The sequence below is a fragment of the Ascaphus truei genome, chromosome 3 (assembly GCF_040206685.1).
Source record: "Ascaphus truei isolate aAscTru1 chromosome 3, aAscTru1.hap1, whole genome shotgun sequence".
Classification (NCBI taxonomy): domain Eukaryota; kingdom Metazoa; phylum Chordata; class Amphibia; order Anura; family Ascaphidae; genus Ascaphus; species Ascaphus truei.
Window position 1 is genome coordinate 18595607 of NC_134485.1, and position 18591 is coordinate 18614197.

Genomic DNA, 18591 nt, shown 5'->3' on the forward strand with positions numbered 1-18591 from the left:
TGATTTCTAATACGACTTTATTTGAGCAAACCTAATTATTTCTTATTTAAATTAAACAAAAACAAAAGAGCCCCAAATGCTACATCAAACATGACAAATTATTACGTGACATACGATCGGTGCTTCTTCTCGGAAGTAAGGGTGGTTAGTCCATCCTTTGGCCAAAGCATTATAAGCCTGCAACCCCGCCATGGTTAGCCCTCTACTGCAGGCCCTGCACTGTTCTCCTCTACTACAAGAAGGAGTCTCTCAGTAGACTGGTCATCCCAGTTATATATCAGGACCTGCCAATTAAAGTGGGGTGGGCCAGCTTACAGCCAAGGAGGACGGGGTTACACACGTCCCGTCCAACATACATGTTTGTGTTATTTAAATTCAAGCCTGATTACTGCAACTTTGTTACCGTTGTAAATCTCTGGTAGATACAATCATTGATTGCCTTCTAACACACACGTGTTGTACAGTGTGTGATATTTGCTGAATTAATGTTATATTAATTATTAACAAGTTAATCAATCTAATTCATATATAAAACTTTGCCAATGTAACCATGCAGTGCATTAACCTTCCAGTACGGAAGGGTTTCATGTTTGTACGGTATCTCCATAGGTTACATGTTACCTGTCCATGTGATCCCTGCCTGGTGCAGTAATATATGACGTGTGTTCCCAGGTTGTGCGGCAGAATGTAAGAGCAAGCACAGACTGCGAGATCACCTCCGTGTCCATACCCAGGAAAGAGTAGTCGCCTGCCCGTCATGTGGATTGATTTTTTCCAGTAACACAAAGTTTATCGATCACGCTATGCGCCAGATTGCAGAGGACCGTGAGTGGCTTCTTAAGGGAGACTGATTTTGGGGCATCAAAATATAGGAACGTGTTAATTTCTATTTACAAGACATTTACGGTCTGTAGTAGGGACATGTTAAGAAAACATAGCTATCTCGACCCGTGAAGGTTAAAGTGATAAAAAGTGTCATAATCAACCACCGTACAGAGAACAGTAAAGACAAAAAGTTCATCCCATGTGTTCACCCGTGTACCCTGTTCTAGCCACTCAGACACCATAGAGCAGGGTTGGGCAACTCCAGTCCTGTGCTGAAGCAGGGGCTGTTTAAGCCACCTGTGCTGACGCGGGGATATCCTGAAAGTGCAACCTGTTGGTGGCCCTTGAGGACTAGAGTTGCCCAGCCCTGCCATAGAGAAGATAGCCATAACACTCCTATAATCATCTCAAATGACAGCTCATAGTGCGTCTTTGATCAAGAATCTTACTCTTTATACCTGTACAAGCTGATACAGAACATATCTGCAGGCTACTGTGCTTCTGTATTGTACACATACTGTTACGTATTCTAAAACTGGATCCACTTGTATGGATAATACATAATAATGTATTCAAATAGCGAAGGTTTTGATGCCTCAATGTCACCTTGATTGTGACATATTCTCTGCGTTTTCTATCTATACCAGTGTACCCAGCTTCATATCTATTACTGTAGTCGAGAGTTGTGAGGTCACCCTTACTACTGAGATGTAGCAAGACTTATTGTTCCCAGTACCCTGTCAACACACGTGATTCCACCGGCGGGACCACTTTTTGTACCGCTGTCCAGACGCCGGACATTGCTGGAAGGCAACAAAATGTCATCCCATGGCTCGGTAGTGTTTTTTTCTTTTAAAATAACTTTCGGTATCTGACCGCCAGATGGCACAGCAAATATCTTTTAGTCGCAGTGCGTTCCAGGAAAATGCGTAACTACTTTGTGTGGTTTATGTACTGTTCTGGCAGTGTTGCACCTGTGTTACGGAGGGTTTAACAGTTCTGTGCACATACGTGTCGGCATACAATTAAACATTTGTATTTATACTTTTTGACTTGTGTAACCCCGTGTGTGTGTGTGTGTCAGCTCACACACCGTCACACTTCCCCCTGGCAGGTTCCTCTTTCACGTGATTGTGATAGACACGAGAACAGCCAATAATAACAGCTGTGGAAGGAGTGGCTCAGTGAGTAAAGACACTGACTGGCACAGAGTTTGAAGCAGGGGAGCCTGGTTCAATTCCCGATGTTGGCTCCTTGTGACCTTGGGCAAATCACTTTATCTCCCTGTGCCTCAGGCGCCAAAAAATAGATTGTAAGCTCCAGGGACCTCAGCCTGCAAAATGTCTCTGTAAAGCACTGCGTACAACTAGCAGCGCTATACAAGGACATACTATTATTATTATTATTATTATGAGGGACTATGAGGGAGAGGAGCCTTTAAGAAAAGGAAAGGCAGCCACATTAGATTAGATCTGCACGGAACTGAGCCGGTTCGAGGTCTGCAGAGAGAGTACACGTGGCACGTGGTGACCGGAGCTGAGAGCTACACTTCCAGAGTGGAAAAGAGATTGGGCGCCGCTGGAGGGGACCCTCACCGGCTATAAAGACACAGTGGTACCAAAGCATCTTTGTGAAACACAGGCCTGTAACTGGCTCAGTACAGCATGAGCTCCCACGGTGAACCGGCAACATCATAAGCCAACATACCAAGGACTGGATGGCTACTACACCACTGACACGGACTCACACCTGCACAGCGCTGTTTGGGGATTGTGTTGAAAGTGTGTACAGTTTCTAGTGATCCTCTGCCGAGGGTCACAAGGTGCCTGAGTTATTACTGTAAGGGGGTAGTAAAATAGTTGTTACCCATACTGTATTTATATTATTCCTGCAGTCTGACTTTAGGCCACATGTGGTCCAGTGTGACGGTGAGGGGGTAACCAGGCCATTAATAAAGGTATTATGCCCGGCTGGTTACCTCTGATCCATATTTGGGGTTTTAGAGTGTCAGCTATTGAACCTGTCTGTCCTACATGAAATGCATATGATTGTATGACAAAAATGTTGTGTGTGTTTTACCTTTCCAGGAGCAATAACCAGTGGAGATTCAGAGGCTATGAGTTTCAAGGGGAGGTTGCGGTAAAAGTGTTGTCAGATTGTGTCTAGATAGCCGGGGGCCAGAGTTGCTGGCCACCCCAAAAATGTATCCAGGAATCATGTCAGATTCCCGGGAACATATAGATATATCACCCTGGTCAAAATCCTCCCTTGAAAACAATTACGCGACTCACGGCCAGATTTCCCTGCTTCAGCACAGACCAGAAAGGTAAATGGGGGCATAGGGATATGTGTATCCCGGGTACAGTCAAAGGTCCCTAAGTTAGTGAGGGTCCCCCAGTATATGCCCCAGTACCCCAGAACCAGTATAGAGGTTCTGGGGGTTACTCCAACTTTATCTGATGTTGCGAGAGTTTTTATGAAACCTAAATCTTATTTTCACTAAAGGAAGGAAATACAGCCCTGGGAATGCGCATAAGCATTTTTTAGTTCTAACCGAGATGGGGTTTTCTTAAGGGAATGAGCTACAGCCCTGGGAATGAGCCTACGCATCTTTTCATTCTTCTTTGGGACTTAGACGAAAAATGATGAAAAATATTTTGTGTTTCATAAATGTGTAATAGCCCAGACGGCTATGAAGTCTAAGTCAGTGTAGAGGGAGAGGGGGGTTGGCCCGGTATTAAAGGGGTTGCACCCCATATGGCCACCCCCTGACCTCACCAGGGAGGCAAGGGGTTAACTGGACTGCGGTCCAGGAATGTGGCTTACACCTTGTCATGTCAGGAAACTGTATGTTCCCCTGTTCCCATGTTTCATTATAATCCTGTATTTTAATGTTTTAAAGTGCATTTCTGTATCTCCAGTTCTGGAGGTCGCAGAGAGTTGAAATTTGGCCAATATGTGGAGTCACTGTAGGCATTAAAAACCTGCAAATTTCGACCCACTGAGCCCACCAGAATGGAACTTATTAATATGTGTAGATATTAAAGTGTATATGTATAGTATTTTGGATCTGCTCTGAAAATGCAGACTCCATCTGCTATGCTAATAGGTCATGAAGGGCAGCCGGATGATTGAGCATAAGCACTGTGATCAAAAGTTAACTGCCCTGATTGTTTACACTAGGAACCAAGTACTAATCAACAGACTCTGCCACTCTAATTGTTACCTGAGGGCGGAGAATCATCAAACTGGAGTGGTTTGTAAGTGTTATGCCTACACCTACAAACAATGCAGATCCTATCAGATACTTCATTTGGTAGACTGGTCGTCGCCCCTGATTTAATTATGGGGCTACAGAAATAAGACCCTTAGAGTCCCAGTACACATGGGCTAATTAGCTGGGGGGCATGGGTTAATCTGTGTCTCCACGTTAGGGATTGGATACAGATAATTGTTCACCAATAGTCTGTATTCAATGTTAAGAATAGGGTTACACAGGTATATAAACTGTGTCAACCCTACAGTTTTTAGTTGTGCTTCTGATTCCACCTGGAATGTCACTGGATTGCTGGAGAATTGCTAGCTGATACTTCTCCATCCCCCAACCCTAAGTAAGTGTTACCTTCTTGTCTGTTAATTGTACTATATTGCTGTGTTCACCTTTTTAAGGAATAAATATATTTTATTATATCTAAGCCTCGTTCAGTTCAACCCAGATATTTGGTGTTCATTATATCTTGTCATAAGTTACTGTGACAGTCAGGTTTGCAGTGTGTGAGGGATATGGCTAATGGGAATAAAAGTATAGAGTCCCATTCTACCCCTCATAACCAAGAGACTTAGACAGGATAAAAGTGTAAAAGTGTATTTTATTAAACGGGTTTGTTTAAAATGTATTATGCTTATGCACAGTAAAATAAGCTGGGCTTTTAAAGCTGGTATTCTGAGTGAGCCAGATGACTACCAAACTGTGGTGCCACTGTGTCTACTCAGGGTCCGGACTTGAAAGCCACAGATACTGCCAGAGGTGTGAAGAACATTTGGGCAGGATGGCTAGGTGAAGTACCCACGTCCTGGAATGAATACAAGCTGTTCCGGCAAGTATTCACCTTCCCAGACCTGGAGGCACCTAGCCCTGCGGGTGGCTTCTGCATGACTAGTGGCTAAGGTGACCAACGCGCACGTGCCCTTGTTTCATTCAGAAGATCCGCTTACCCGACATCAGAAGACTGGCAGGCATCTGATTGGCTGGTTGTAAAGTGCCCACGCTGGGATTGGCTGTAGTATTTTGTGAATAAACGCCAAAATACTATAAGAAACCCTGCAGCCAATCCGGTGTTGAGATTCTCTAAGACTTTGAGCGCCAAGACTATTGCGGCAAATTCAAAATCACCAAAAGATTCTCTTGGAAAAATAGACGCGAGCCGGCCTCAGAAATTTCAAGGCAAAAAATGTTCTAATTCAAACTTTTCGAGGCCAAGTTCTGAGAAGAGAACGTAGCTGTCACGGCTGGAACTTCAAGCCGAAAAGAGTACCAGAACGTTTGTTGCTATCTCCCAGTCAAGGGATTTCGGTGTCTCCGGAACGGATACAGCGGTGGCGTCTGGTAATTCATGCCGATTTGAGTTCCAGGACTTTTCGGGCTAAGTCCCGGTCAACTTCAAACTTTGTTTTATGGACTGTAGAAGCTAGGAAAGTATAGTTTTTTCCCCCCAGACGCCCAGTAAGTGTGTTTTTCTCTTGTATTTTGTAATCCACTGTGTGTACGTCTGTTTCAGTGGCATAAATGACGATTTGTTTTTATCATTTGGTTTTGCTCAGTGATATGATCCCGGTATAAAGGTATAAATGCTTGGTCTCCCGTGACATCCAGTAAGTAACAAGGGACTTCAGGTCCCAGCCTCTGAGATAGTTGTAAGTCTGAGAGCTAAAAGTAGAGGGTTCCACTTACTTTTGTATCCATTATACACCAGCACACCCTCGATCATCCATAATCTAAGGCTTTGTCCCCGCTGGCGCTGAGCGCGCTCATGCTTGGAAAGCTCTCCAAGCATGAGCGCCGGGTGTCCTTTAAATTTTCGCAAGCTCTCACGGGGGGGGGGGGGGCGGGGCCCCCGCAGGTGGTACGCTGGAGGGGAACCTTAGCGCGCTAGAAAGTTTAAATCATTTGTTTACTTAATCGCAGAGTGCCGGTGAGCGTGTGTGCCCACGCATACGCGCATCGCGTGAGCGGGGACTTGCCAATATATATGCAAGTCACTTTGCAAGCGCCGCCCGCTCAGCGAGCTCAGCGCTAGCGGGGACGCAACCTTAAAGTAAAGATCTTAAAACGTTTCCGTGGCTCCCCTGGAGAATATTTCGGCTCCGGATCTTGTTTTCTCTGTGCCTTCCTAGACTTGGAAAGAGTCGTTTATAATGTGAAATTATAATAAGGCTTTATTGTGCCTTTTCCTTTTCATCAGGAAATTATCCAAACACAGGGGGGGAACAAAGCTTCTATTCACTTGGGAGTATTTCTAGTGAAACACTATGCAATAATTCACATCTCCCTTAGTCAAGCAGTTCTCGCAGCCCCAAAACATATAACATGAAATAAGCAGATATAAGCAGTCTCTTAAGAATTAAAGTCTTATCTGTTTCTTGGAGGGAAAATCTCACTTCCTGGTTCAGCTTCAGGTGTAGTAGTTTTCCCTGTGTCTTGAAATCAGGTCTGCTGTGCAGAGCTCAAGACTGGTCGGCTCTAAGGGTCAGCTCTCAGTCAGAGCTAAAGAGTCACTTCCTGTCTGAACAGACAGGTTTTTGTAAACAATCTAATCAGGCAGGTGGTGTTTAGTAACTAACTACCAGAGGTTAACCACCACACTGCTGGATTAAAGGCACATTACTGAACAGGGATAAGTCCCCTGTTACATACTATATATCACGTTTTATCACTTTTGTCGCCATTTTTTCACTTGGTTTATTAATTGGTTTGAGTAAGGGATATTTGCACTTGATTTTATTTATTTATTTTGGCCAATGCAGAGTACAATACACGATTCTCTAATTTACTTTAATAAATATGTCCTCATTTATAAAGACTGTCTGTTATTTGAAGTGTCCGAGCATTGAAAGAGTGTATGGGAATAAGGGGTGGGTTACATTACACAGGGCAGTACAAAACGTGCATTATTGCAGCATTAGCCTGGGAATACATTGAATTTAGCTGAACGACATTAGCACCGCCTACAGTTACTGCAAAGTACTAAGGTAGCCACACAACACCACTCAGCAGCCGTGGTCACAGGGAGGTGACATACAATGAAGTATCAAGGGTATTGCACTTCGTTTCCCGCGGTCACAGGAACATTAAGTCTTCCTACATCTGTATATAGCTATGATTTTCTCTAATTATGCAAAATTCCTGGTGAAGATGCATGTTGCATCGAAACGTTGGATCTTTTTTTTGTGCCACTCAACAGGAATGACTAAATGATCACTTAATTCTTATATGTATGTGGTACGCCGGACTCGTTCTAATCTTCCGCTAATTATTATCACATTTCACTGACTAACCAGGTTTCACCACATGTTTCTCTGTTTTGATGAGTTTCAGAGCACCGGTTTATGTGCCAGCTGTGTGAGAAGCACTATGGCAGTGAGAGGCTTCTCCGGGACCATGTCCGTGGGCATTGTAAGGCATTCCCCTTTGTGCTTTCTGTTTTTCCGTGGGTGGATATAATTTCATAAGCTTCAATGGGAATTGTGGGCTGAAAACAACCTGAACGACTGCTTTGAACTATATAGAATAAGGCCTCTAAGTGCCTTCACTTTGCTGCAGCTTCAGTATATGTTACTAAGACGCACAAGGAGCGGCGCAGTGAGTAAAGACACTGACTTTGTAAACAATGGCACTGGGTTTGAAGCGGGGGCCTTATTCAAATCCCGGTGTCCGCTCCTTGTGACCTTGAGCAAGTCACTTTATCTCCCTGTGCTTCAGGCACCAAAATAATAGATTGTAAGCTCTATGGGACAGGACCGGTGTCTGTAAAAACTCTATGTAAAATGCTGCGTACCGCACGCTATACTGTAGTTGTGAAGCGCTTTGAGTCCCATTGGGAGAAAAGCGCTATATGAAATAAAAGTTACTATTATTTTATTATTATTGCACCCAGTGGTTTAAAAGTTAGTAGCATCACGGGAGAAGGAGCGGCTCAGTGAGTAACGACATTGGCTGGCACTGAGAGTTTGAAGCAGGGGAACCTGGTTCAATTCCCGGTGTCGGCTCCTTGTGACCTTGGGTAAGTCACTTTATCTCCCTGTGCCTCAGGCACCAAAAACATAGATTGTTAGCTCCACGGGGCAGGGACCTGTGCCTGCAAAATGTCTCTGTAAAGCGCTGCGTACAACTAGCAGCGCTATACAAGAACATGCTACTATTATTATAGATTCAATAGCATGTGATATCCAGTACTGCTCATTACTGGCTGGTCAAGTGAATGTCTTATTGAGCAGCAATGGCTATTATGCTTTAGTGAATATATCCCATTGACTTTAATAGCCACCAAGATTAACCCAGATAAAAAAAAACCCTTAGTTTCCTCATTTTGTTGTTTGTTTCTTCAGCAAGTCGGGCTCAGTGTCCTCACTGTGGTGTGATAAGTGCCACTCAGTCGAGTCTGAAGACACATGTAAAATATCGACACTCCGAAGAGCGCCCCTTTCCATGTGATTTCTGTAGCAGGCGGTAGGTTGCAGTTCACTATGGGCACAAATTAGTAAAAATGGGGGTCTAGCCCTTACAAAATGTCAATTGCATGCAAGATTCTGACTTATGCAAATATCTGTGCAAAGCTATCAGAGGATTGGTCATGAAAAGGAGGGCGACTGTAAACAAATTGTGTGTAAGGCTGAGGACCCGCTGCGGACGGCCGCGTGTGCGCGGGCCACCAGCCACCTACCTCCTGCCTGTCCCCGCTGCCTCCTTCCGACAAGGCTCACTACGCGCTGTGACGCGTCAGCCGCCAGGGGATGAAAGAAGATTGCGATCCCGAGCGGTGACGCGTCACGTGGTGCGCTGTTGAGCCTATCAGCGCCGGGGGCTGGAGTGTCAGAGCTTCCCCCACCTCCAAAAGGTTGAGTGGGGGGGGGAGTGTGTGCATGTATGTGTGTGTGTGTGTTGTGTGTTGTGTGTGTGGGGGGGGCGGGACAGACCGACGGGGGGGGGGAACGACAGGGGGGGGTGGCGGGGGACGAACGGACCCTCCGTTCAAACCACGCCACCCCCGTTCCCTATGGACCGCAGGTAGCGGTCAATTGCCTCTCAGCGCGCCGCCTGCATGCAGTGCGGGTGCGCTGACTGAGGCAGCGGGGCCTCGGCCTGAGACTGTCTACCAAGTAGTGAGTGGGATTGTTATTCATGAGTGAGGTGAGACTGCAAACCAAAGGATGAGACTGCCATGCCGTGAGTGGAACTGCCATCCAGTGAATTAGACTTTGGTCTTTCTCCCTCCAGCAGAAAAGAGAGGTACATGAGAATTGGGACAGGTAGTGTTAGGACCTGCAGATTAGGCATGCCATGAAGTGGCTGCAGGCTTATAACCTCTAGGCCCAAGGGTTAAACTAAATGACCATTTTTCATGAGCAGATAAAGCACTGAGATATTGCACTATATGTTGTCATTTTGTATGATGCGCTGGCCTTTCTGTTTTTGTTAGACTTTGGGTTAAGCCCGCATGCCATCTAATGAATCCCATTGCCATATAATAAATGAGACCTCATGTTGTGAGTGAGCCAGACTGCCGGCCACAGAAAGTGACTGCCGCCAGTGATGGGGACTGGCAACTATTGCGCAAGAGTTGGCAGAACTTCTTGGGATTCTGAACCTTACCGCATGGGAAACATTTTCTCTTTTGTTCCTCTCTGCAGATTTAAGGACCCTTATGATCTCCAAAAACACGTTGAAATACATAATGAAGACCTTGCCTATTACTGCAGTTTTGATAGCTGTGGATTTACTGCCCGCAGCCTGCAATCCATCAGACAGCATCATAAGAGAGCACACGAGGTAAGAAACACACATACTGTATTAATGTTTGCAGCCTTTGTAAGGGAGCTTATGGGGGAGTTGTTTAAGTCAGGGGACACTTAACTCTAGTCCTCAAGCCCCCCTCAAGAGGTCAGGTTTTCAGGATATCTCAGCTTTGACTGAGCCTTTGATTGAACCACCTGTGCTGATGCAGGGACTGATTGAGCCACCTGTGCTGAAGCTGGGATATCCTGAAACAGAAAGAGACAGGCTCCCGGGCACACACAAACTGATCCCGATCGCTTGATTGATCAAACAAAAATAAAAAGTCGTGGTCCCAATGTAGAAAAAAAAGTGAAAAATCTTTATTGCAGCATACAAAACATGGTCATTGACATGAATCATAATATAAAGAGCCACAAAGTATTCTGCAGTACTATAATAACATTCCCAATAACAAAATAATCTATAAGAGTCATAGACCCCATAGTAATTGAGAAATATGGTAACCTAAAGGGATGGCTGATAATGAAAGCGAATATCTTAAGCAAAGGCCAAGGGGGGGTTAGCAAAGGAGACACTGATAGTACGATGGGTAGTACTTTGGGTAGAGGTAAGAGGAGATCCAGGATAGAGCTTTGTTACGAATACCAAGAGTACGGAGAATCTGAAGGAGAAGAAGGTGGTCCACAGTAGCAAATGCTGCAGAGAGGTCGAGTAATATGAGCAGAGTGTAATGACCTCTGTCTTTGGCAGCCCTCAGTTAGTCAAATGACACAAACAGGAACATTGTGACATTTTCCTCTGTTCTTCTGTTGAAGATACTTTAGCAACCCAATAAGTAACACTTCGAAGGGGTGAGGTATCAAGGCAAATAATGAGCAAACTTGACAGAAATGGCGTCATTTTCATCGAGTCTCTTTATAATTATTAAGGTCTTTGCTTCAAGTTTTGCCCTGTGTGCGTCAGCGTGCAATTTGGGGTGTCAATAGGAGGCGTTAGGGAGGAGTTACATGACGCACAGATGTGTCAAATTAATTCACCAGGTTTGAGATGGGGCAAACTTTTCTGGGTAATAATTTGCAGCAAATGTACAAATCAGTGTCTTACATTTGATTCAAATGCAAAAAGTGGAGCAATGTGTGAAAAAAAGGCAACGCAAACGATGGCGCAATGCGCGCAAAAAAAGGCAACGCAAACAATGGCGCAATGCGTGAAAAAAAAGCAACGCAAACAATGGCGCAATGCGTGAAAACAATCGTCTATTTGCACTTTCTTTTCATTGCTTCATCTCCCCTGTAATGTTTTTGACAAGATATACTGTAGCAATGCAACATTTAATTGATTCATTTTCTGCCAGCCCCAATATATAAACTGTTGAAAACAGATAATTGATTAGTACGGCCTGGTGTTGAATTCATTTATTTGTAGACTCAGGTAAAATTAGCCACAATCCAGACAAAAGTTGCCTGTTTTTATTGAGTTTTACTGAATTACAGACACCTTCTGCCTCGCAACTCCGTTACATAACCCTCGTTATTTCTCTTCTTTAGGGTACAGGTTTGTCCGGCTACATTTGTCACATTTGTGAGAAGTGTTTCTCCTGGGGACACACATTAACCACACATCTTCGCAAAGTGCATGGACTTAGCTGTCCTCCAGGCCGCTCTCGCTTCAGGTAATCGCTATACACATCCTTTGCAGTTTAATATCTGGATCTGCTTTTTCCAAAAATGGCAGAAGGCCCAGCAATGGGTGAACTTCACAAGGAGAGACAAGTGTATGTACAGGCAGTCCTCGTTTTACAACGCTTCGCTTTACAACGAATGGCTTATCCAACGCATACCTATGTTCATTTTTACAACACCAAAACGGCTTATCCAACGCTCTTACGATGCTTTGCAATGTTGTTTATGTGTATGTGTATGTGTATATATATATACACACACACACACAACGTTGCAAAGCGTCGTAAGAGCATATATATAATATTATACCATATAATATATTATTTATTATGTTATATTATATATATAATACAGTATATACACTTCTTCATTTATGTGTGTGCTGCATATCTTATTGCCTGCGTAAAATATTTGGTGTATTTTAGTGTTAAAAATGCCTTCGGGAACGGAATCTTTCATTTAAACAGTGTTCCTATGGGAAAACGTGTTTCACTTTACAACGTTTCGCTATCCAACGCCATTTTGAGAAACGCATTGTGTCGGATAACCGAGGACTGCCTGTATAGCCTTATTTATATAGCGCCATCCCTGTACATAGCACTTTACAGCAGTAATACACGTGACATAATAGAAATAAGCGCTTCAACATAAAAGTAACAATAGGAAAAGGAGTCCCTGCCCCGAAGAGCTTACAATCTAAGTGGTAAGGAGAACTTGATGCCCGTTACCATGGAGATGTGACGTCAAGTGACGCCGTGGGCCACGTGACGTCACATGACCCCACAGCATAATTTGATGCTTCATTGGAGGAAAGGGGGAAGGGCGACCGAGGAGGAGAGCAGGCAGGGGGGGCGCAGCGCAGGGAGTTCGCGCACCCCTGCTGTAGAACATCACATGATACTTATCAGCCAGTGCTCCAATTCAGAAGGGCATCCTAAGGTCCCAAAGAAATCATCAGGGGGGATAGAAGTGAAACGGGCACACGGACTTGCATAGCAACAAAAAAGTATTGTGCCAAAATAACCATTTTCGTTTATATACAAGTCCGTATGCCCGTTTCACTTCTGTCTCCACTGTTATATATTCAATTTACAGACATTTAATGGACAGTTAGAGATAATATATGATTATGGGCCTGTGTAACAGTTACAGACAAAATTAAAATTGCTTAAGAAGAGGTAGAATAGTCCGACAATGCGTTGTGTTAGAAGAGGTAGGATAGGCCTGCAATGTATTAGAAGACTTTATCCAACCCAGTAATCGAGCAACAAATGGCAGTAAAAGGCTGACACCCTTCGGCTGCCCTTCGGCTGTCTGCCTTTGGGGCAAAGCAGATGGAGGTTGAAAGTGTTCTGATTGAACTCAGCTGGGCTTTGAAATTCCTTTGTCAGGGGTCATAAACATTCCAGTGGGGGGGGCTGAAAAAAATCCCTTATGTTTACCCTTAGCACGCTGGTTCTGTGCAGAGGGGAGTAGCTCTTGGGGAACCCTTTCAGATGTCAGTTTTTGGGGCGACTTGATGTCTTTTTTTCAACCTCATGTAACAATGTAAGTTTGGTACATGGGACTAAGGCTACATTTCTAAAGCTTCCCATGACAGAGCTATGGATCAGAACCAGCTCTAACACTAATCTTGCCTCAGTTAGTAGCTTTAAATATTTGGGTATGTGCCTGGACTCCCATCTAACATTTGGTTTGCATATTGACAAACTGACATCCAAAATCTATAACAAATTGAAAATTGGATTGCAAAAACTTTATAGAAATAAATCCTGCCTAAGCTCATTGGTCAGAAAGTACATTGCACAGCAGATGCTAATGTGGGACATAGTGTATGGTACAGCACCCCAAATTCACTCCAGCAAACTTGACATACTTTACAACTCAGTATGCCTTTTTGTCTTATTACACCCACCATGGCGATATGTTACTTGAACTAGATTGGCTATCCCTTGTGTCAAGACACAACAGACATTTTTCCTGTCTTACCTTCAAGTACTATCTGGACAAGTTACTAAATGATCTGAGCAGGCTTCCCACACCCACTGTACACAGCACCTTTCTCCTAAGGCTAAGGCCCCGGTATCTCCGCTGCAACGCGCGCCCGCGAGATTGGCGGCGCGTCCAGCCGGTTACCTGGTCTGCAGCTCACTGCAGGAAGAGAGAACGGGGGGGGGGGGGGGCGTGGCGAGGGAGTGACGGGGCCGCGGCCATGACGTCACCCGGCAAGTTCGCCCTCATTGGTTGAACCGCCGGGGGGCGTGCCGTATCGCTTGACGCGAGTCCTGCTCTCAATTCTATTGAGAGCAGGAGCAGCTCTCGCCCCAGCGCTGCGGCCCCCCCTTGCAGCGGGCCTGGCGCCATTGAGGGGAGGGATCTCGTCCATGCTGCGTCCGCCACAGCGGACGCTGTAATAGGCAACGGGGTCAAGGCCTTATATCTACCTCCAGACACATGCATATGGTTCCATCGTTCAATAAAGAATCTGCTTGCTTGTCCTGCTCTTGCTGAACAACACCCCACTGCTGGAACTCATTTCCTGAGTTTCTCAAAACGGGCTCCTGTCTTCTTTCAAGACTTTGGCTGTTTCGCTCTTTAAAACATGTTTGTCACTGTAACTTATAATGTTGACAACTTATTCATTTGTACCCAGGACATACTTGAAATTCGAGGTTACTCTCAATGTATTTTTTCCTCGTAAAATATTTTTATAAATAAAAATGATTTCTTTTTCTCCTCTCTTTCTGTGCTAATACACTAGTTCATTCATTCTCTCATCTAAAAATGGCTGTCTTTCTCTGTTTTGTTAATACAAATATTACTTGTGAGCACATTCACATATATCAGGCAGGTCTGCAACCTACTTTTCACAATTATCTCTCGGCATACAATGCTTCCACTGCTTCAAGGGATTCTGGGAAATGACATGCAAATGAGCACACAGTGTCACCTCTTACTTCATGTTCATTTTAACATGGACCCCTATAAGCATATGCCTGCCATGTTCTATTATCTTAAAACCTTTACATGTTCACTACAGCAGAGACCATGTAGAATTAGGGCATGATAGCTCACTGTACTCAGAGGAGGGTTAGGGTTACTATGTGTAGCCTAGTGCCCATGGCTATACCCTTCCCCTTGGCCTTAACATTATAAGTCCTGATAGGAACAGGCAGTGTTGGGGTTAAACTCCTACACAGAGGCCTAGTAAGTGAGTTGCAGACTGGATAGGGTACAATGTTACCATATCCAGGTGCAGACCTAACGGCAGTTGGAGTGTCATGCCTGGGAGGGTACTGACTGGATCACATGCCAGTGGTGTGATGCATGTCAGTACCTGGACGTGCCGTTATGGGGCAGGGTTACAAGCCCCTCCCAGGTATAAAGGATGGCCTCCACTAAATTGTGTGTGGTTCTATCCCCTCCCTCTGAGGAGTGGGAGCTACTCCACCTTATCCCATCAGAGGGTAAGGGGGCTAAGGATGGGAATTTGGGGCCTCAACCCCCTTGAGCTTAATCCAGGGAAGGAGGAAAGGAAAGACTGGTGTATGGCAAGACTGTGCTGGTTCAAATAAAAGCAAGTTGTACTGTTGCTGGTCTGGAGTGTGTTACTGTGAGAGAAGGTGCCTGTGGGGGGCACTCCTTTCCCTGGCAGGAGCCTCGCAGCATGGAGGCGCTGTACCAAGGAAGAACTGCCTAAAAGAGTCTGACCTGTTGCTACTCCCACATGACATCTGCGGAGACCCAGACTTCCTGTAAGATCACAGGTGAGCTAAATAGCACCACAGCCCACCCTATAACCACCCATCTCCCTTCGGGGGGGGGGGAGGTGTTACATATGTAGGGTTCCTTATTTAACCAGCTGTGCCATGCACTAGTCCCACTTCCATGCTGACCCTAGCTGCTTACTGACACATTCTTTCAAACTGGGCCGCATCATTTTGAAGATTTTTTTCTTGTCAAGTGGCCCGCGGCGTCATTTGAAGAAAAGCCCTTTGGGACACTGGGGCAGACCTTTGAAAAACAGCACTGTACCGACCGGGTAAACCAGAACATTTGGGAAACACTTGATTAGATTGACTAATTAGGGCATGATAATTACTTGGCTAACATGAGAACACAGGCAAGCTAACAATTTGGGGTCTAACTAATGTCGCTTTGTGATAAGAGTGTTTGCCAAAATTGTAAGGACCCCCAGAGCTTTTTTTTTTTACCATGCAAATATTAAGTGTTGAAAAAAATGACAGTAAAATATTTCAAATGTTTTTTTTAAGGTGTCAAACAGCTACAGTGAAACAATTCAACGCGCCCCTCTCCTGAGCTCAGTATTGTCCTAGGCAGGACTGACCCTTTACATGTTATAAACACCAAGTGACGGGGAACAAACACATTTCTAATTATTTACATATAGTAACGGCTGTAGTGGAATAATATATATGGCCTATGTGATCTTCTGTCAAACATAGAAACAAAAGAGTAAAAAAAAATCAGTCCCTGCTTCAGCACAGGTGGCTCAATGAAAGGCACACCTGTGCTGAAGCTGGGATATCCTGAAAGCCTGACATGTTGGTGGGTGGGGGTGAGGGGGCTTGAGGACGGGAGTTGAGCACCCCTGACATAGCACAACGTTTTGGGGGGTTCACGGCCCCTTCTTCAGGGACACATAGGTGTCCTGAACGAGAGGTCCCGCCTCCCTGTTTGAGCTCAGATTTGCAATTACTCTGCATTTGCAAATGTTTTTGACATCTGAGGCTGGCGCATACAGTCCTGTTGGAAGCAGCAATCCCACCTTGCCCAATGCCCCTGGAGGTCTTGGCGCTGATCCGCTCAGCTCCGGGGACCCCCTGCTTCCTAGGATACTTACCAGAGAAGGCACTGCAGGTACTTCATGGAGGTTGAAAACCCCCCGTGTAACGCTGGCCTACAGAAAGCCGCGATGGATGATATTGAGGCCAACTTATTGAGCCGCGTGACCCGGGAGATTGAAACCTCCATTTTGTTTCCCCTGGAGGTGACTGTGGCAGCGGAAAGGAAGCAGGAGATCCACGTAGCTGAAATTAATGTATCAAAGACCCCCCAGCCCTACCTATCTAATAAAATGGCTAAATCATGTTTTTAAAAACAGAGGCAGCAGAACTTCTCCTTTCAATTAGGATCCTTTTTTTATGTTGTATGTGGAATAGGAAGTAATACTTATTCCTATGGCTGTATTACTACACAACCTAGTGGGGTACTGTTAACCCCTCTGCTCCTGGAAAGACAAACCATGCATTAATTGGCTGTTTTAACACAGAAGACCAGGGATGTCACATTGATGACATGACATTCATTGTGCCACTTTTTGTGTTTGTTCGCAGTTACAAGAGAGGCGGTGATGGCCACTGGAGACTGAATACAGCCGATTATAAAACAGCATCAGACTCTGGTCAGAACTCTACTAGCCCAGCACCAGCTGAAGCCGTCTCCAACAGCCAGGAATAAGCAGAGAGATCTGGAACTCGTATACACACCCAGCAGAGATGTTTTAAGCCCAAGGCTGCTAAAGGTGCAATGCCACCTTGGACCAGATTGAGCCAATTACCACAATAGGTTAAAGTTTGGTATTTGATGCCTTTCATGAAACGTGAAAATGAAAGAAGTATTTTTAATCCTTGGCTGCCAATTGTGTTGCAAGCCCTTCAGTCTATCAAGGGTTAAAGGCGTTTGTCTGAACATGTTCCTTTGTTCCCAGTTACAATGGGGAACCTGAGAAGTGGGTGACTGTCAGTGCTTTTGTTGTTCGCATTGATAAGGTAATCAGATTCCTAGAGGCCCATTCCAAGTCTGAGAGCCAAATAGAAAAGGAGGACAATGATAAGAGAGAGAGAGACAGGGGTAGCAAACCTGACCCTAAACTTTAGATTACCGTGTTTACAAACATTATCAGGACAAAAACAATGTACAAATAGCTACCATTGGTCGCCTCTTATGTGCCAACATGTCTAATAGCCCAGAGATGTGATGGCCAGTGCAGTATCCCCAAGCTCTGGTTCCCAATCCCTCCAGCCCGGTGACTGACTCGGAACAGGAAGTCCTCCTCTCCTGTAACGGTCACTGCTGTGACTGAGGCCAGCTCTGAAAACAACTGACCATTGTGTGCTATTCCAGCTACATACAAGGGCTCACATTGTTTTGACCTCTGTGCCTTTCCTGGAACAGCACAAGGGCAGCTAAGTGCTTCAGAAAGCACCACTTATTTAGTTAAATAGCCTACTAAACCGGTCACCGGCAACCTGGATCTATGTGGGATTGCACCTTTGTATTCCCACTTGGCTACATTTATATGGAGGGCAAGTTCTTAGCCATGGAGCACATCTGCACCAATGATGAGAATTTAACCTTTCCCCTGCCAGTTAGGGTTTCCATGTGGCTTCTCCAAAAATACTGGACACAATGGTGAAAGGTGCTATGTGTTTGAGACACACACACACACCTCTCTCCAATTCATGTTGTTTCCTCTCCTTGGCGCCACCCCAAGGCTCCCGACACCTCCTGCTGATTGGCTCCTGCTGAGTAATGCAGCCAATCAGGATGGAGGAAGCTGCCCAGCCCCCTAGCAACAGCCCTGCTCTCTCTCTGCTCTGGGAAATCCCACAGCCGCCCAAGCCGGTCAGGTCACTATGTCCAGAGAGGTAATACCTCTCATTTTTTACTGGACAGAGTGTCCAAATACAGGACAGTCTGGTTCAATACTGGACACCTGGCAACCCTACTGCCAGTAGTGGAAGGGTTCAGCATTTTTTTGTTTGTTTGGCATATTTCACCCTTAACGACGATGTGTGAAAAGCTCCGTTACAAATATCACAAAATATTCATTACATATACACATTAGACACCTTTTTCTTTTTATTGTGGTTGTGAAATTGCACAGATAATACAACGCAAAAGAAAAATACTGGGGGGGGGGGGGAATAAACAAAATGGATAACCTAAGTCAGGGGTGGCCAACTTCAGTCCTCAAGGGCCACCAACAGGTCAGGTTTTCGGGATATCCCTGCTTCAGCACAATTGGCTTAGACTTCAGCTTCAGCA

The 18591-nt window shown here is 45.1% G+C and overlaps 1 protein-coding gene across 3 annotated transcripts in view; it reads left to right on the forward strand.

Annotated features, from left to right (window-relative positions):
* LOC142491312 (histone H4 transcription factor-like) overlaps window positions 1-18591 on the forward strand; it is a 43654-nt gene extending 25063 nt beyond the window's left edge. For 2 of the 3 annotated variants that reach the window (XM_075593696.1, XM_075593699.1), the window contains 6 exons: window positions 673-825; window positions 7421-7498; window positions 8431-8551; window positions 9733-9871; window positions 11386-11510; window positions 16878-18591. In XM_075593696.1, coding sequence (XP_075449811.1) covers window positions 673-825; window positions 7421-7498; window positions 8431-8551; window positions 9733-9871; window positions 11386-11510; window positions 16878-17001 — 740 coding nt within the window. In that variant the 3' untranslated portion in view covers window positions 17002-18591. The remainder of the gene's footprint in view (window positions 1-672; window positions 826-7420; window positions 7499-8430; window positions 8552-9732; window positions 9872-11385; window positions 11511-16877) is intronic. The other variant, XM_075593697.1, reaches the window with a different exon arrangement.